The following is a 19,065-nucleotide window of genomic DNA, read 5'->3' on the forward strand; positions in this document are numbered from 1 at the left end:
TAAAAACTTATTTAAAATGTGTTTTTTTCTCTAGAAGGCCATTCAGATGATCAGTTTAAATGAAATCTTTGAAACAAACTGGTTTGAACTCTTTCTTGGGAAGTATGTGTACCTCGAAGCGCGAGTTATTGAAGCCGCAACAGGAATCATGGAAAAAATGACGACAGCCATTCCAATTGTTGAGCATAAATATCATTTTGCCGTGGACAATACGCTGCGATTCTTTAAGAGAGGTTTACCATTTGAAGTTAAGGTAGAATATTGTTTTTTTATTATTTATTATGGATGGATTTTGTGTAGTAAAAATTAGATTATGTCTATTATAAAGTATGTAGATACATTAAAAACCAAAACGTTAAAATGAAGTAACTAACGTTAGCTGGTGATGATGACTCCTGAATATTAATATAAGGAAATATGTTTGCTTGGGTCTGTCTAATACTGTATGCCTATCTGTCTGTATGTCTGTGTTTATTAGGACATCAAATGAACAGCCACCAATCTGTAAAATAAATTTTCCGGTGTCCAGAGAAGGCTTGACTGAATGTAAAACAATGACCATATAAAGCTGTGTCCACACTATCAAACTTTAGTGACATGAAATGTGATGTGCCCATATATGGACATGATGATGTCATATCACTACCATATTTGGGCATATCACTACCATGTTTGGGCACATCACACCTTTTTTTGTCAAACTAGTTTGATAGTGATAACATCAGATATAAATTATTGTCTTCCAATAAAATACTTTTATTTGTATATAATTGGAGAAAGAAACTATTATTAAACCAATATTGTGATTTATTATTTTTTTTGTTTGTTGATTTTGATGAAATTTTTTATGTAATATTTATATTTATTTTACATTTAGCAAAGATAAGCAACATTGAAAATAAACTAAAAAATTGAAAAAAAGTAATTTAATTTCATAACTGTCAATACTGTCATTGATGGTAACAATACTTTTTGTACTATCAGTATTACAAGTTCCTTTTATCACATAATGTTCTTCCATCCATAGCCTGTAGATAGATCTAATTCCATTTGATGGTCAAGTTAATTGTCAATTAATTAATTTACACTAATTATTTTTTTCATCCTTCAGGCCGACGTCCTTCTACCCAGCGGTCAGCCTGTAGATGAAGGAATTCGTGTGCGTGCAAAATGTACATGCATCCTTTCCAACGGCACAAAGGTCAAATTGGCCGCAGCGAATGACCATGTGGAACATCACCGCACAAATCGTAACGGTCAGATTAATTTCTTTTTCACTGTCCCACTCAACGCAGAGGAAGTGGTAGTTAATGTAAGTAAATTTTATTATTAATTATAATTTAATTACGTTAGGCCAAATAAAAAAATATACTTGTTTACTTGACTCTTGACTTTTTTTTCCCTAAAATACTATATTTTGATTTTCATGCTACCATTTTAAAATAAACTGACACCAACTCTTTAAAACATGAACAAAGAAAACCATTTAATGCAATAAAATTGTTCCTGTATACCGGTGATTGTTTAATGTTAGGATTTTATCAGAATCTTTAGTTGTTATTTTGTCATTTAAAAAATTAAAAATCAAAAAAGGCCAGTCCCTTGTGATTTTTTTAAGCTACTCTTCTTGTTCTTATACTTTTCTCTTTATCTGCCATAGCTTATTACTATCTTCCACCATCATTTTCTTTTTCCTCTCAAACTCTTTTAATGATACTTATTCGTACAGTATAGCGTTTAATGCACAGCTTTTAAACGCTTCACACATATACAGTATGTATGTGTACATAATATATATAATGTGCACACTTGTGCTTTAACCTGTACCAGGTACCCATTTGTACACCTGGGTAGATTCGAACCCATGATTTCACGATCCAACGTCCAACACATTTTACAAAATGAGAACAAAACAGGATCAGCATTATTTATCTTATATAATTTCAGTTAACTACAAATGATAACACATTAGCCAGAGTAGATCAGAATGGATTTGTCTTGTTTGAAGCACGACCTTACGAATCACCGAACGAAAACTACATGCTGATACGAATATTGCACGAAGACTTCGACAAACTTAGAGTAAGTACCAGGATTTCTTGAAGGGAATTATTGCGGAATTTTTAGTTATTGCTGTTTGCGTAATAAATTCTTCATTTTCATTCAGGATTAAATTAAGTATAGTCAACTCTTCCAATCTGGGCAAATTTATGGAAATTTTGGTATTCTGAATGTGTTTTTATGGTTAAAAAGAATTTAAGACTGTTTAGACAAAAAGAAAAAGTCTACTATTGGGAGAGTTTACAGCTTTTGGGTAGTCTGAGTCGACAGTATTTAAAAAAAAATTGCGTTTCCCTAAACAAAAAATATTTGTTTTTGCTGTTGAATTTTATTTTATCTTACTAAAACATTCCTACATTGTAGTAGAAAATATCAAATAGTTTAATGACTCACTGGACTAGACTTTAACATTTGTCGATCAACATGATTTGAGCTTTAAATTTAAAGTGGTTTTAGTCAACCTGAGACTCAGTTTATTAACATAACTATTGAGTGGACATCAGATTTAAGACGCATAAAGGGTGTTTTCAAAAAGATTGAAAATGACTAATTTTTTTATTTTGTTGATTAGGTTGCTGTGGGAACTGAGTTACAAGCTCAAGTGATTTTATCAGATTCCAGTTCAGTTCAACGAATTATTCATTACATGGTAAGTAGACCTACTGTATCACAAAGCCAGACGAATTGGCCTCTATATGTAAGACCATTCGGGCCACCATAGAAGACTAATTGGGCCACCATAGAAGACTATTTGGGCCACCACAGAAGACTATTTGGGCCACCACAGAAGACTATTTTGGCCACCACAGAAGACTATTAGAATACCATGGAAGACTAAATTAGGTTACAATATCATGAAAGGTCATAGGGTTATCATGGAATTGCATTGGGGGCCACCACGGAATCGCTTTAGGGCCATCATAGAAGGCCAATTGGGCCACCATGACATACTAATTGTTCTCTGTATAGAAGACCTTTTGGGCCACCACAGAAGATCATTGGACCACCACGGAAGACCATTGGCCCTCCACGAAAACCATTTGAGCAACCATAAAAGACCAATTGGGCCACCATAAAAATCATGGATTCGTTCCATAGAGAATTGAGATCTAGCCTTGTTGTTTTTCAATAATTCCATTTTTACATCATAACATAGTATTTTCACTTTAAAAAATGAGAAGTATTTAAGAATTGATTTATTATGTCAACAAATACAATTCCCCTATGTTTGTTTAAAGTACACTCATACATACATTTCACTGTCACCTCTATTATCTACCATGATCTAAATCGCTTCAAACTCTAGGGAAGGGGAGATACCTCAGACTTTTCTCTACTTCATACGGGTCAGCAGAAATAGAGTACTCCAAAGAAAGACATTGCATGTACAGGCCATGTGATCGAGGCTAGGGACGGTGGGTAATTATAGTAAAGCGTGAGCTCGTTATTATCAGGAAACGGCTATAATTAACGTCAGATGATCACGTTTACAAATTTACATAAAACAGTGCCCACACCTTTTGTCCTGAATAATATTAATATTAATAATAGCATATGATTATACATGTGTACGTTTATATGTAATATTATCTGAACAGATTTGTAGTGTTTTCTTTCTTTTAAATGCAATAAGTCTCCCACAGGACTTTCAATCTTATCTAAATCTCTGATATAAAGAAAGTTTGTTTTTAAAATGTTTATTATTCCAAAAGTTTTTTTTTTTCTGGATGTTTTCCCTAATTTATTCTTGTTTTTGTGAGCACGACATTGAAAAAGACAGAACAAAACATCAAACCAAGCTTGTCATAACTGACAATGTAAAACCTTGAAAACTTCATTTAATTCGATTTCTATAAATAAACTATACTATATTTAAGAATATATATTTGAAATTATTTGTAGTTTTGTACAAAAGAAGTTTATAAAATGTCAATAATCTTAAAATCAATAATTTTAAAGTTGATTTGTTTGATTAAAATAATAATTTTTTTCCTCCATTTTCTCAATTTGAAATTGAAATATGCTGTTAAACAGTGTTATACAATGATTTCTTAACCAGATTTATTAATACTGTATTTAAGACATGTAATAAGACTTTGTTTATGTAGAGCATCTTGTGTACATGTTTTTGTCTTGTGAAACCCTGATGGTTCCTAATGATCAGCAATTGCTCATTAAATATGGTAAAACAAAACAAAAATGCCCTTATAGAACATTTTTGGAATACATGCCCCTTGAATAAAGGCCCATATTCGAATAAATACGGTATATTTTTCTACAATTATCATTTCAGGTCATAGCAAGAAATAAAGTAATGGCACAAAATACGATTGAAAGCATGTTAAACGAGCCTGTGAACTTACCAGTCTTTGTTACTAATGACCTCGTACCTTTTGTGCGCATTGTTGCGTTTTACATCGATGAAAACCAAGATGTTGTTGCTGATTCTATCATACTCGAAGTTGAAAACGTTTGTGAAAATACAGTACGTTTGTTTCTTATTTTTGTTTGTTTCTTTTTTTCCTCTACATTAAGTAATTTGCCAATAACAAATAATGGATAAAGTATATCTTATCTTTATATCACTTTAAACTATAAGTTTAGGGTTAGGGAGTGGAGTAGATGAGTGATGAGTTAAACCTTGGCATTGTGTCAGCATTGAACCCAGAGTCTTAGGTTTGGAAGACCAACCACCAACCTTAGCTCCACCTTAGGAATTATCTTTAATTTCATTAATACTACATTTTTCTTTGTCAATCTCTTTCTTCTCTTAGTCCTTCCTACAGCATTGTCTTTTGAACTTCATCTCGTTGTCCTTCCTTAAAGCCTGTTTTCCTGTCGACGTTATTCGACGCTATCTTCGTTGATCGTTAACAAACGATCAAGTTGAAATGATACCGATAGCGAGTACCTTTTTCTGTAAATCGTTAACATTTTAATGTTAACGATAGCGTCGACAGGAAACCAGGCTTTAAGTGTTGTCTGCTAAATTTTGAACTGTTTACTTTATACAACTTCTTTTGATATTAGGTCAGTATATCTGTTATAGATAATGGAAACTCTATCAAACCAAATAAGGATATCACGTTAATTGTTGATGGTAAACCATCTACTCGCGTTGGTCTCATGGCGGTCGATAAGTCGGTCTACAACTTGGAGAATTACGAACGATTGAGCAAAGAAAAAGTAAGTTGACATTTCTATCACAAGTTTAGTGTATTCAAATGAATGTAATGGCTACCACACCTGTAATTAAATGTTTGTCTTATTAGTGGTAGTATACCTGTGCAATCTAATTTTGGGGGAGGATATACCCCAGGGTAGGCTTAATAGTAAACATGATCAACAATATTTGTAAGTAAATAAGGTTTGCATTTACTTTACTTACAGTACTTGTTACTTGTTTGCATAGCTATCCCCATTATTGGGGACATTTCGCCGTCATTGACATTATGTTGACATAGCACAACAATGAGAGACATTAATTTTGATGAGAAGGTCATGGAACACTAATTAATTAAAAAACTAAAAACCTGGAAATTTAGAAATTGTGATCTATTAAAAAAGAAAGTACAACTATGTTACATTTTGGTTCATTTATAGTGTTCTGTTTCTACTAACTAGGCAAAAATTGATTCAAACATTTATGAAGACATTAAAAACGTGTTCATATTAAATTTTAGCTCTTTAAGAAAATGCGAGGGTTTGATCTTGGATGTGGTCCAGGAGGCGGAAGCAGTACCGAGGATGTGTTTGAACGGGCTGGCATTACTGTTATTACTAATGCAAACTTAAACGTACAGCGAAGAGAAGGTAAAGCTTATTTTTTTCCTACAAAATTACGTGCCAAATTTTCAAGCTCTGTCTACACTATCAAACTTTATGTGATAAAAAAATGTGATGTGTCCATATATAGACATGATGATGTCACATCACTACTATATTGGGTATATCACATATGGACATGATGATCAGTCAATCAATCGTTTGATTTATATAGCGTCATTCCAACATTCATATCACTACCATATTTGGTCACATTTTTTATCAAACTAGTTGATAGTGTAGATAGAGCTTTAGATGAATTTTTGTTTATAAGGTAGAGTAAGTGGCTCTTGGGTATATTTTAATCATTTTGATCTTCCAATATTTTTACAGGATTGGACTGCCCTATTGCTGCCAGCAGACGTAGAAGAAGCATCTATGATGATGGTAAGTAACATTTTTCAATACGGTTATACCAACGTCATCTTAGATTATAACCAACATCCTTTATTTGTAAACTTTTAAAATTAAACACTCCGAAAAAAGTGGAATTATGTATTTTTCATATTTAAAAAATCTGTAAAATGCTTATAAATACTACAGAACTAAATGAAGAATTACAAGAGATGTGCAACAAAGGACGACAGAAAGCAACTTCAAAATCTTGCGATGATGCTGCAGCGAAAATTGCTGAAAAGAAGCTGCTCAGTGTAGAAGATAAATTAATCAAACGATTTTACAACTGCTGTGTGGAGGAAGTAAACTCAAACTTGGTGAAATCAACGAGACAGTCCACTGTTACTGTTGACAAAAATGATTTTGAATCAAGAACAGAATTCCCAGAAAGGTGGTTGTTTGAGGAAATTGAAATCGGGTGAGTATACAGCTCTATCTACACTAGTTGACACAAAAAGTGCGATGTGCCCAAATATGGTAGTGATATGCTCAAATATGGTGGTGATATGACATCATCATGTCCATATATGGGCACATCACATTTTTGTTACATAAAGTTTGATAGTGTAGAAGACAGAGCTCTATAAAATACAACTTGCCCAAATTCCGATATTTCTAAAAGCTTAAATACATTTAACTTTAATAATTTGGCCAGCACTGTGGGTCAGTTTGACTTTGTATAGCATTATATACACACACTTGTTTCAATTGTAAGCCCACTACATGTTAGCTATAAGCCCATCTCTATGATTGGGGTTATATTTGAGCCAGTTTGGTATACTGTACAGTGTGTATTTTATAAATAGGGGTAAACATTGGTTTTGGTGAATCATTATTTAAAAGTGATCACATTTTATTTGAACCATTCGTTTACATTTAGCTATGAAACCCTAGTGAATATCTTGACCCTAACAGCTTTATTCAGTGTACACACGCTGCATACATGACAACAACCCCTAACCGTACACCAATTAATATTTAATGATAAGATCATTAAAACATTACACAAAACCCAGGTGAATTGCATGACCCCAAACAGTCTGAATGACTCATAACATTTTTCTTAGCATCATTTCTTAGTTTCTCTTTACAATCTATGCTAAAAAACTTCATTCTATTTGTTGATCACATTTTTTTGCTTTGAAAGCTTAATCTAAACTTTGAATAGATAAAAATAAAATAATTTGAAAAGCAATTAATTCATAAATAAATAAATTCAAATTATTCTACTGCAGTAACTATATTTTTCTGCACATAATGCATGATTTTAGTTTGTTTTAATGTAGAGGTTTATTAGGCAGTATGATTATCCAAAAATAACTTGCTATTGTATAAACAGGTTAATAAAGAGTAAACAAGGGGTATTACTGCAATAAATGCAGTAGAATACTGTAACTTTGACATGTTTCTTTAACTTTATATTCATTTAAACTAATACATATTGTCGGTTTTTATTACTCTATTCGCTTTAAAAATTAAGTTAAATTAAGATTTTATCATTACTAAACAGGGTTTTTATTTTTTTTTATCAACAGGGAGAATGGCTTTGAACAATTAACACTAACAACACCGGGCAGTATTACGACATGGTTCGTCCATGGAACCGGTATCTCAAATGATGTCGCCCTCTGTGTTGCTGACCCCTTAGAGGTCAAGGTATTCAAGCCATTCTTTATGAAACTAGATTTACCTTACTCGGTCATCAGTGGAGAACGTGTTCACATTCAGGTGGTTCTTTACAACTATGTGGAAGAAGATTTTGAGGTAAGTAATGATGAAGATGATAATGATATGGATATTGTTTCAATCAGTTCCTGATGGACTCCAAAATAGACCTCCATTCCTTCCTATCATGTTAATGTATTTATGGTGCATTAAATGTTGTCTCAATGCGCTGTGAACTTAGATGTTACACTTTTCAACTACACGCTTCTTCTGTAAATTTTGTGTACACTGGACCTACAGTTTATAATCATTATCCGGAAAATTCATTCTACCACCAGAACAGTTGGAGTGAGTGAGATTCGAACCCTTGCTTCCGATATTATGGGTATGGGTTACGGTTCCATTATCTTAACCGTTCGGCCACAAATATCTTAAACAGTGTTGTCTGTATCCTTTCGACCATCTAAAGCTAATATTCTTTTGTCAGGTTTCAAACCCTAAGCAAGATACAGTAGGCTATGCAATTGTAAACTTTTGAACATTATTATATGCAATTATTTTTCTTTATCTGTTTATTATTATTTTTAATGATGATATGCAAATTATTGTTTTATACATTGCATAATGACAATATCTTACCGGTTTCAACAATTGTCTAGATTCACTAATGTAAAATTTAAATCCTTTTTGTTTGCTTGTTTAGGTCGATGTGTTTATGTTTGGTGTTACAGGAGTTTGTTTGTCTGATTCTTCTGATGAAGACACACAGTCGCAGTCGGTCACTCTGAAAGGAAACGATCAAGCACTTGTTGCATTTATCATTGTGCCTATGTTAAGCGGATCCTTTGACATTACAGTGGGAGCTATTGCGACAAGTTCCACTAGAGAAGAGAGAGATTCTGTCGTCAGGAATCTCAAAGTTATTGTAAGTTCTTGGTTCAACTGGAGTCAGGTTTTTGAAGCTTTGGAAAAAAATATTATACAAATTAAATGAATATTCATGAGTTATAGATGGTGAGAATATTTCAAGACTTAAAAGATTGGCTGCTATATTTAACAAGGAAGTTTTTTAATTTATTGGTTTAATTTTTTATCCACCTTTCATTTTGTGTAAATGTTAAATAAATTGGATTTGATGTTCATAAACTACGACAGCATCGTACGACGAGGCCCGACGAAGCGGCTTGATCGTCGGTGCTGTCGTAGTTGATTCCCAACGAGACGAGTCATTTTGAGATAGTGTTGTGCGTAGTTTTTGTGTCGTTGCGATAATATGTTTAATTTTTTCTCGAAGAGTCGTACGATTCTGTTGGACCTCATTGTACGACACTGTCTAAGTTGGCCTTTACAAGGGCTTATCAGAGTTTGCATAGTAGAACATTAAAACTTAAAATCAACAAATATATTTTTATCACAGCCTGATGGGTTGCATCATATGTCAACGTTGTCATTGATACTAGATCCATCAAATTCTGTCAAGAGTGCTCCTTATGAGGAAGATGGTATCTTTAAACACACTCATATAGGTAAGATATTTGTTTATATTGGAGGGTGGTGATGGTGATAAGCAAACGAAAACGAAAGAACGACTGGTGATGATTGTTAATTTATGATGTCAATGATGGTCCTGTTGATGAGGATAATGATGACTACGGGGTGTGTGTGTGTCGGGGTACACCTTTATGATCAATCTTTATTCAAGTAAAAAAGTAGTGTATACCAATGTCAACAACAAGTCAATGACTACCGAATGTCTTAAGAAGAAGATTCGAAAACAAATCACAAATGCAAGTAAACAAAGTTATGATGATTAAGTTGATGCATGATGGAGTTATTGATATACAGTTTATACACACCACATATATTTAGTTCTGGAAATAAGAACTGTTGAGTTTCTTGACATTTTGATCAATATACTAGGAGTGAGAATTCTGAAAATACAGTATAAGTGAAATAGGGTGGGACTGGTGTGAAAGCTAGAAACAATAGCAAGTTCACACCGTGTGAGGAATTGATACTATAGCTATAGAAGAGCATTGTTCCTCATGAACAATGATGAATGGAAACGGCTAAAGAAGAGCATTGTTTCTGAGAGGTGTGAACAGGAGTCTTAATATTAAAAAGGTGGTGCAAATGTTTAATAAATATTGTTTGAAATTAATCGAGCATTATTTATAATAGTTGACATTTTGTTGATGATATATGGAATGTTTTTTTTTTAAATAGCAAGTGAATCAGGCATTCCTCAAGGAGATGTCGTGACAATCAGTCTTCCTTCTGATGTTGTTAAAGGGTCAGATACTCTAATACTCAAATTAACAGGTATGTGTCATATCATTGTACTTACTCTAAAGCTCTGTCTACTATCATCAAACTAGTTTGACAAAAAAAGTGTGATGTGACCATGTGATGTGATGGGCACATCACATATTTTGTCACATAAAGTTTGATGGTGTATAGACAAAGCTTTAGGTGTGTGCTGTACAATGTAACTACAGTGAGTAGTAATAAAGTGGTGGCTAGTAACAGTCATCAGTAATACTTGGTTCTTGTCCCGATTCATTAGTACGTAAACACAGTGTAAGTGGGTTGACCAATCACAAGCAATGGTTTATTCAAACTGTTGCTTGTCATTGGTCATTTGTTTGCGCTGCTTCTACATACTTGCATTGCGTCTCTAGTTGGACCCAACCTTAACTAAAGCTCTGTCTACACTATCAAACTTTATGTGACAACAAATGTGATTTGCCCATATATGGACACTAGCAGCATCCGTTTTGTTGGTTGTTGATGTGTTATATATTCTCTGATTTGTCAGTTGATAATAGACTTGACACATATTTTTATTCTGTGATTTTACCTGAAGGTGACCCTATCGGGCCGACACTTACCACGATAGCTGAGGGTCTGGAAGGAGCGCTAGAACTTCCTACTGCTTGTGGGGAACAGACGCTAATCCAGTTTGCACCGCACATTCATGCCTTGTCCTACTTAAATGCTACCGGACAGCTTACCCTGCCTATATATAACCAGGCACAGCGAGTTTTGAAAGAAGGTATGTTTACTTTAATATTCAAAGATTATAATCTATTCTGAGATTCTGCTGAATTAATTATATTCTATTCATATTAATTCAAAGGTGATGTAGCCATACTTATACCATATGTCAATCTATTCCTTGCTGTCATTTAAACATATTATTTAATATTGAACATACAACATAGTAGTGACATTGAAAAATTTTCTTTTAAAATATTATGTAGGTAATTGTTTAAATTTCTTTCAATTTATTCGATAAACCAACATCGATGAAAACTGTCACTAACAAGTAAATCACATAAATCATTTGAAACCAGATGAAAAATAAATTAAGAAGAAAATTACTTGACTGAATCTCAATTCTAATAAAAACGTTAAAATAAAATAGCATTGTATTCCATGATTGTTTTTTTTTGCAGGTTATGATCGTGAAATGGCATTTTTCCAAGATGATGGATCCTATAAGGAATGGAAAAATTCAGATCACAGCAGCACTTGGTAACTAAACATGACTTTTATAAATGTTACACAACTTGCGGTGCTGATTACGATTTGCATTATAGAACTATGTTTTCATACTTGTTTGATCGAAAAATGACTGGGGTTATACTATGCACAGCACTTAGAGGTTTCACAACATTAGGCACTTTATAACTTCAGAATGTTATTATTATTATAATTCATCCAAATGAAATTCAAATTTTTAATTCAAGGGAACTTTTTCATTCAATATTTATTAAAATGTTGCAATACTTTGTATGTCATTAAAAGTTTAAGAAATGTATTTTAATATCTTATTGTCCTACCAAGGAAGACAGTTTTACTACAGATGTTGCAAATAAGACAAATAAAGTTCAATTAAATTCAATTTATTCCGGATCACACATGCTAGACCCGGCGAGAACCCTACAGCGAACTCAACCACTTTTGATGGGACGTCCCAGCCTTTTATCTGTATATGAGGGATTTTTTTACCATACATTTCTCATATTTCACAGTATTATTAATTATGTATTTTCAGGTTGACTGCTTTTGCTACACTGACGATGTGTGAAGCAAACCAGTTCATATTCATTGACAGTCAGGTTATCTCCAAGTCCATTCACTGGCTAATGAACCATCAGAATATGGACGGCCACTTCAATGAAACTTATCTGGGCAGAGATACTGTGGTTAGTAGGATCTTAATTAGGATTTCAAGTATACATAAATATACATAAGTATACATACAGTATACATACAGTATACATACAGTATACATACAGTATACATACAGTATACATACAGTATACATACAGTATACATACAGTATACATACAGTATACATACAGTATACATACAGTATACATACAGTATACATACAGTATACATACAGTATACATACAGTATACATACAGTATACATACAGTATACATACAGTATACATACAGTATACATAAGTATACATACAGTATACATACAGTATACATACAGTATACATACAGTATACATACAGTATACATAAGTATACATACAGTATACATACAGTATACATACAGTATACATACAGTATACATACAGTATACATACAGTATACATACAGTATAACTTGAAAGATTCAAGGCACATGAGACGCAGAGATGTACAGTATGATAATTATTGTAAAATCACAACGTCTTATATACAGTTTTTTTTATTCAAATGTTTAGGACGGGTTGAAAGGAAAGGCTGCACTCACGGCACATGTGTTGACGACTTTGGTTAAATGCAAACACCATGTTGTAAGTATTGTTAATAGTTTAAATATAATGTAGGAACTACATTTTACATACGGTACGGTACAAATTGGATGCATTAAACTTGGGGTTAACCAATCCTCCCCCTCCCCCAAACACATAAATCCTTTTAAAAGTCCAGGGTATGTAAAATGTAGGTTGAATGAAGTGATGAAAAAGTAGTGCATTATTAATATCAAATTGTGCAGTGAACTTCAAGCAAAGATATAGTTGCTACACCAACAACAGAAAAAGGATGTTTGCATTTGCAAAACCATGCATATACAAAAGTCACTATTATTATTTATCAAATTGCTATGCCGTTCTTGTATAGGATTCGCACTCGAAATGTTTGAACAGACTGGTTATGAATTTGATTTGAGTTCACAGCTTAAGTTCGGTCTCTATCAAACTAGTTTGACACAAAAAGTGTGATGTGCCCAAATATGGTAGTGATATACCCAATATAGTAGTGATATGACATCATCATGTCCATTTATTATAGGCATATCACATTTTTTTCTCACATAAAGTTTGATAGTGTGGACAGAGCTTTAGACTTTCATAAAATTGACACCACTATTTTTCTTTACAGACATTTTCAGTTCATCAGTCTATAAAGAAAGCAACAGAATACTTAGAAGTAGTCATTTCAAATAAAGCGATTGAGAATAAATACGCTCTGGCGATCACGACGTACGCCCTCAGTCTAGCCCACAGTAAATCTAGGCATACAGCAAATACAAAGCTGTTGTCACTCGCTTCTGAGGATGAAGGTTAGTGTTGTAGTTGTTCCTCCCAAACAAACAATTACCTCTAAAATTAAATACCACTAGGTCTAAAATACACTTGTTATGACTCATGATTCTAAACGCCACTATTATTGCTCTGTAAAAAATTGTCAACCAGAATTTTAGTTTAAATATCCACATACTGTAGCATAACATATACGAAGCCCTTTTTCACCAACATGTGGGTACTACTTTGTGGTTCTTGGTGCGTTGATCCCTTTGTAGCTGATAACAAAGCTATACTAGGATTTGGTGCAGGTGAACTGTCAAATCCTAATTGTGTAAAAAACATGCAATGGAACTGATGAAAACAAGGGTAAAAAAAAACTATTACTAAAAAATGGGTTTCTGTAGGACCACAAATGTCGTGGATAAATAGAAAATATTTTTGGTTTAGATAGATAAATGATGCAGCATCATCTTAATTTTTTTTTATCATATTATTTGAAAACTAATAAATATACTGCTGTTTAAATTAAACAGAACTTGGATACCATTATTGGAATGTAGAAGAGACGACTCTGGAAGCAGAAGAGCTCGTTCAATGCTGGCGCTCTTTCAAACCTTCATCGATATCAGTAAAAACAACCGGGTACGCCTTGTTGGCCCAGATTAAACTTGGAAATATGGATACAGCTAATGAAGTAGCTGATTGGATGGTTCGACAACAACGACACCTCACCATCGGCTTCCAGTCAACAACTGTAATTAATTTATTTTGTTTCAAACTTTACTGTTCTTTTATATTCATTCAGGAAGAGTGGTTGTTCAGATAGTTCTTGAAATATTTGCTATATTGGAAGTATTTCCAATTTATTAACCTGTTTAGATGGGCTGTGTGTGGTACTATACTATTCAAACTATACAATTAAACGCGTGAAAGGCCCATTTATACTAGAACAATAACAATCGGTGATAAGTAGATGATGCGCTTTTACTACAGAAAACAATAAAAATCGAACAAATTTATAGAATGACCATGATTAATAAAAAAAATAATATCTTGACGATATGATTTTATTGTTCTTATTGATCATGATGTGATTGGATGTTTAAAACTATTGTTTTCTTCAAAGACAGAATGAATTGGTATCCTATAGTTTTAGGATGAAAACTTTTTCTAGTTCTTTTTTTTTCTAATGCATGTACATTATCATCCAGAGTATAAATGGGCCTTAAAGATGTATTGTCCCCCCAAAAAAATAAATCTTACAAAATGTTTTTAAATATGCCATCTTAATATCATCTAATAGTTATCCACTTTGTCCAAAAACTGGATCGAAAAAATGTATACCTAAAACACTGTATTTTAAATTGGTGGGCTTGGTTGAATTTAACTTTGTCATTTTATAAGTGAAAACATTAATTTTTCCGATTTTGTTTTTCTACGGAAGTGATTAACTGTATTAAAATTACAAAATAACATATTCAAAGTCTGATTTTATTAATCTTTTTTTTTTCATGTTTTTTGGGACAATACATCTTTAAGTGGATAAATCATATTGAAGTGTGTTTTATTTAAGACAGCTATTAACCTGCAAATATTTATAATGGCAGTTATTATTTTTAAATTAGCACAGAAAACACTGCATGGAAAATAAAATATCAGCTTTTGTTTTATGTTTTTAAAATAATTTCATATTAATATTTTGTTTATTATTGATCATATTTTTGTTTTGTATTTTGTTTTAATGTGTTTTATTTAGTCACAACGAATTTAAACTATTTTTTAAAATTTTACAGTAAGATTGCATTTAAAAATAGTAGATTTTTTGACTTTTTAGGCAACTGGGCCAAACAATATTGGGAATTTTTCAGTTTTCATCTAAATTTAACCAACAAATGTTACTATATGTATTTCCATGCCAAATATGTTTTTTTAATTGTTTTTTGTTGCAGTGTAACTGTGGTGTGGGCTTAGCCCAATCAGCTTGCGTATTACCCCGGCAGCAGCAGTTTGTACAAAACTTAATATCATGTGTCCGTACTTTTGTTAATTTATTAATTTCAAAGCATGTTTGCATTTTTAAATGTTTGCTATGCAATTGCTCTCATGACACTTGTCAAAATCATGAACAAAAGATATTTGAATTGCTTTGATTAACACAAAAAAAGTAATAATTTACGTAAAAATGTATGTAAATGTTAACTGCTTTAAAAAAGCCCATAAAAAGGTCAAGCCTTCCTTTAATCTAGCTTTTGTTTATTATTATTATTGCACGTTGTTATTTTAGTTTGTTTTCATTTTCATAGCTTTTCATAAATATTTATTTAAAGTTATCAACAGGATCTAATGAAATTATTTTGCATTGATGTTTCCCCATTGAAATTTGTTTCTATTTCATTAAGCCTTGTCTTTACTATCAAACTTTATGTAAACAAAATGTTGATGTTCCCATATATGGATATGATGAATGTCATATTACTACCATATTGGGGCACCGGCATCACACTTTTTTTTGTGTTAAACTAATTTGATAGTGTGGACAGAGCTTTAATTTCAATATTCTTCCTGCACCTGCTTGTTCCCACTTGCTTCAATACTTGCTTCAAATTTTCAAAACATAAAAGTTATTACAGTAAGATCCAACAATAATATAACTAAAGATGTAAATTAAACCATGGAGGAAAAATAAAATGTTTCAATTTGTTTTCCCTCCATAAGTAACCATCTAAGCCAAACTACCAGTCACTCATTTGTAATTATTGTGATTAGTGACACAATAACAAACATTGTTGTTATAAAAACCACATAATGTTTTAATTGCACACATGTAAAGCTTGACATTTCAGAAGGTGTATAGATTAATTAAAACCCTAATTAAATAACATACAAAAACATTTTTTTATTTTCATAATATGCGTAGTGTCCATCACTTTGTGGTGTCACAACAATTCGATCCCATCCGTTAAATTCTTTGTGATGGATATCTTTTTTCAATAAATATTTAAATTACAATACCATCACCCTGCGGAGAGTTAGACATAACTAGTAATGATGATGATGATGATGATGTTTAAATCATTTCTTTTTGTGTTTCAGGATGTGCAAGTTGGGATGCAGGCTCTAGCAGAGTACGCTAAGAAGACGCACGCAAGCAGCAGTCTTAATTTGGACGTAAAAGTCAAATTTTTTGATGATAAAATTGATTCAACAATCTTGAATCTCAGAAAGAATAATGCATTGGTTCAGCAACAGTTAGAGGTATAACAAAAAACTATACAGCTAAAATACAGTTATAATGCATTAGTTCAACAACAGTTAGAGTTATAACAAAAACTATACAGCTAAAATGCAGTTATAATGTATTAGTTCAGCAACAGTAAATTTAATTTGGCCACATCTTAGCGCAGCTCTATGAGCACAGTTAACAGCCTGCAACTAAACAGGCTCTATGATCAGTTACAGCCTTCATAGTTATGCGATTGTTAAAGTCGGTTGAGTCGTGTTGGAAAAATGGCGATGACTATCATTTGACTGTTTTAAACCACTAGCTCAGATCATATACGTTTTTCACGTTATTAAAAATATATTTTGTAATTGCAGATTGTAGATGCAGCAAGGAAACGTATTGTTATTGAAACAAATGGAACAGGGACTGCACAATTACAGGTATGTACTCTGATCGTTTGTTTATATCAGGGAAGAGAGAAATTTCTATAAATTTTATATATTTCTATATATGCATGTGGTGGGGCATTTATTCGAGGAAATAAATAATGGCCCAGGGTGTTTATTCAAAATGATGTTCTATGGGGGGTGAGGGCGTTTATCCAAAGCGGGCGTTTATTCAAATAAATAAGGTTAAACTCTTGAATATAGAGATATGTATCTTCACACCCATCATGATTGATTTATTCATTAAATTCATGATTTTCATAAACATTAAAAGCTTTGATCCTCTCTCCTTCATCTTTTTTCTTTTCTTTGTAATGTATTATACCATATGGACAATTGTCTGAAATAAAAGTTGAATTAAAATGATGTTAGCATGTTCTTAAAGCATGACTTAAAGTGTATATTGTCAATGACATTTTTTTTATAAGATTGTATCGGATATTTTATATACCTGTTTTATACTATTTAAAGTTTTGTTATAATTTTCTTTTCTGAGCTTCGGCTCATTGCATACCCGTTTTGTATCAAATAAGTTTATAGAAATATTCTTGTGAAAGAAATACTGTATTATTTTGTTGTTGATACAAATAAATGGTACGTATATAGTACCGCGAATGATGAATTTTCAGAGTTGCAATTTTTTGCATGTTTTTTATGTTTGTTCTTTATATTGCTTGCAGTAATCATTTTTTATAATCTTATTGTTTTTTTTATAAATTTCATTTGATTTAAAAATGGCAAAATAAATAAACCCTATTCTTGTTATTGTTTTATAGCTTCATTAAAGAATATGTTTTAAAATGAGATGGTTTTTTTTCTAGATGAGTCTTGCATACAACACTAAAGCCAAAGTGAATTTTAAACCCTGTATATTTTCTGTTGCGGCAAGTACAACTGAGGTGAAAAATTCGAAAAAAAATGGTAGAAATTTGAGATATGAAGTGAGGGCTTGTGCAAGGTGAGTAAAGGAGTTTATTTATATATTATTTATTCAACTTTGTTTTACAATGGTAGCTCATAAGCTTGGTTCCCACTAGAACGTAACGCAAGGACGTAAACGCAACGCAAGCGTTTTAACCAATGACAAGCAAAGTTATAGACAGTTAGCAATCACAAGCGAATAAGCCATCGCTTGTAATTGATCAATTCACCTGCGTTGCGTTACGTCCTTGTGTTGCGTCGCTAGTGGGAACCACGCTTAAGAGCTGTACTACGATGCAAAATATGCAATAGACGTCATTCAAACAGAAAGATACAAGAGGATTCATAACAGTTTTTCTGTAACAATAGGGACTTTATCCAACATGACAAGAGAACTGTCGTCAGGAGCAGAGTTTCTTGACATTTACAAAGATTAACTTACGTAAATCATGTCTATGATACGAACCTTTCCTTTAAAAAGTTTCTAATGTAAATGAGTGAGACTGAGTGACCAAGAGGTTAAGACAATGAAACCAGAATCCATAGCCATATAGCTTATCAAACAACAAATTTCCTATATAGTTACTGCTTATGAATATTGGACAATAAAAGTTGTTGAATTTTGAATTTTTAAATGCATGTTTTTTATGTTTCAATTATGCATATTGGTTGTCCAAACCTTTTACATCTTGGTATCAGATACAAGATCACTTCACAATTTTTTAGTTAGTAAAGTAATAATAATTGTTTTTTTTTATTTTGTGTAGAAATCTTCAAGAAAAGAAAGTTGCTATGGGCGTTCTTGAAGTCCAGCTATTTAGTGGATTTAGTTTTATCAAAGACACGGTGATAAAACGTGGCGGCTTCAAAGAATTTGAAGAAGCCAATAGATCAGTGTTGTTCTACCTAGAACCAGTAAGTACCCCCTCATCCTGCCAGTAAGTACCCCCTCATCCTTCCAGTAAGTACCCCCTTATCCTGCTGTATGGGTTAA

General features: G+C 32.5%; 1 protein-coding gene across 1 annotated transcript in view; it reads left to right on the forward strand.

The window, feature by feature from the left end:
- LOC140043534 (complement C3-like) overlaps positions 1-19,065 on the forward strand; it is a 57,257-nt gene that overhangs the window by 34,152 nt on the left and 4,040 nt on the right. The window contains exons 9-32 of the mRNA XM_072088060.1: positions 35-253; positions 1,112-1,312; positions 1,948-2,082; positions 2,633-2,710; positions 4,355-4,546; positions 5,092-5,247; positions 5,745-5,874; positions 6,220-6,273; positions 6,430-6,700; positions 7,818-8,046; positions 8,651-8,872; positions 9,365-9,473; positions 10,174-10,269; positions 10,814-11,002; positions 11,406-11,484; positions 12,008-12,158; positions 12,675-12,746; positions 13,336-13,516; positions 14,015-14,235; positions 15,431-15,511; positions 16,575-16,736; positions 17,079-17,144; positions 17,972-18,108; positions 18,839-18,986. Coding sequence (XP_071944161.1) covers positions 35-253; positions 1,112-1,312; positions 1,948-2,082; positions 2,633-2,710; positions 4,355-4,546; positions 5,092-5,247; positions 5,745-5,874; positions 6,220-6,273; positions 6,430-6,700; positions 7,818-8,046; positions 8,651-8,872; positions 9,365-9,473; positions 10,174-10,269; positions 10,814-11,002; positions 11,406-11,484; positions 12,008-12,158; positions 12,675-12,746; positions 13,336-13,516; positions 14,015-14,235; positions 15,431-15,511; positions 16,575-16,736; positions 17,079-17,144; positions 17,972-18,108; positions 18,839-18,986 — 3,579 coding nt within the window. The remainder of the gene's footprint in view (positions 1-34; positions 254-1,111; positions 1,313-1,947; positions 2,083-2,632; positions 2,711-4,354; positions 4,547-5,091; positions 5,248-5,744; positions 5,875-6,219; positions 6,274-6,429; positions 6,701-7,817; positions 8,047-8,650; positions 8,873-9,364; positions 9,474-10,173; positions 10,270-10,813; positions 11,003-11,405; positions 11,485-12,007; positions 12,159-12,674; positions 12,747-13,335; positions 13,517-14,014; positions 14,236-15,430; positions 15,512-16,574; positions 16,737-17,078; positions 17,145-17,971; positions 18,109-18,838; positions 18,987-19,065) is intronic.

The sequence above is a fragment of the Antedon mediterranea genome, chromosome 3 (genome assembly GCF_964355755.1).
Source record: "Antedon mediterranea chromosome 3, ecAntMedi1.1, whole genome shotgun sequence".
Classification (NCBI taxonomy): Eukaryota; Metazoa; Echinodermata; class Crinoidea; order Comatulida; family Antedonidae; genus Antedon; species Antedon mediterranea.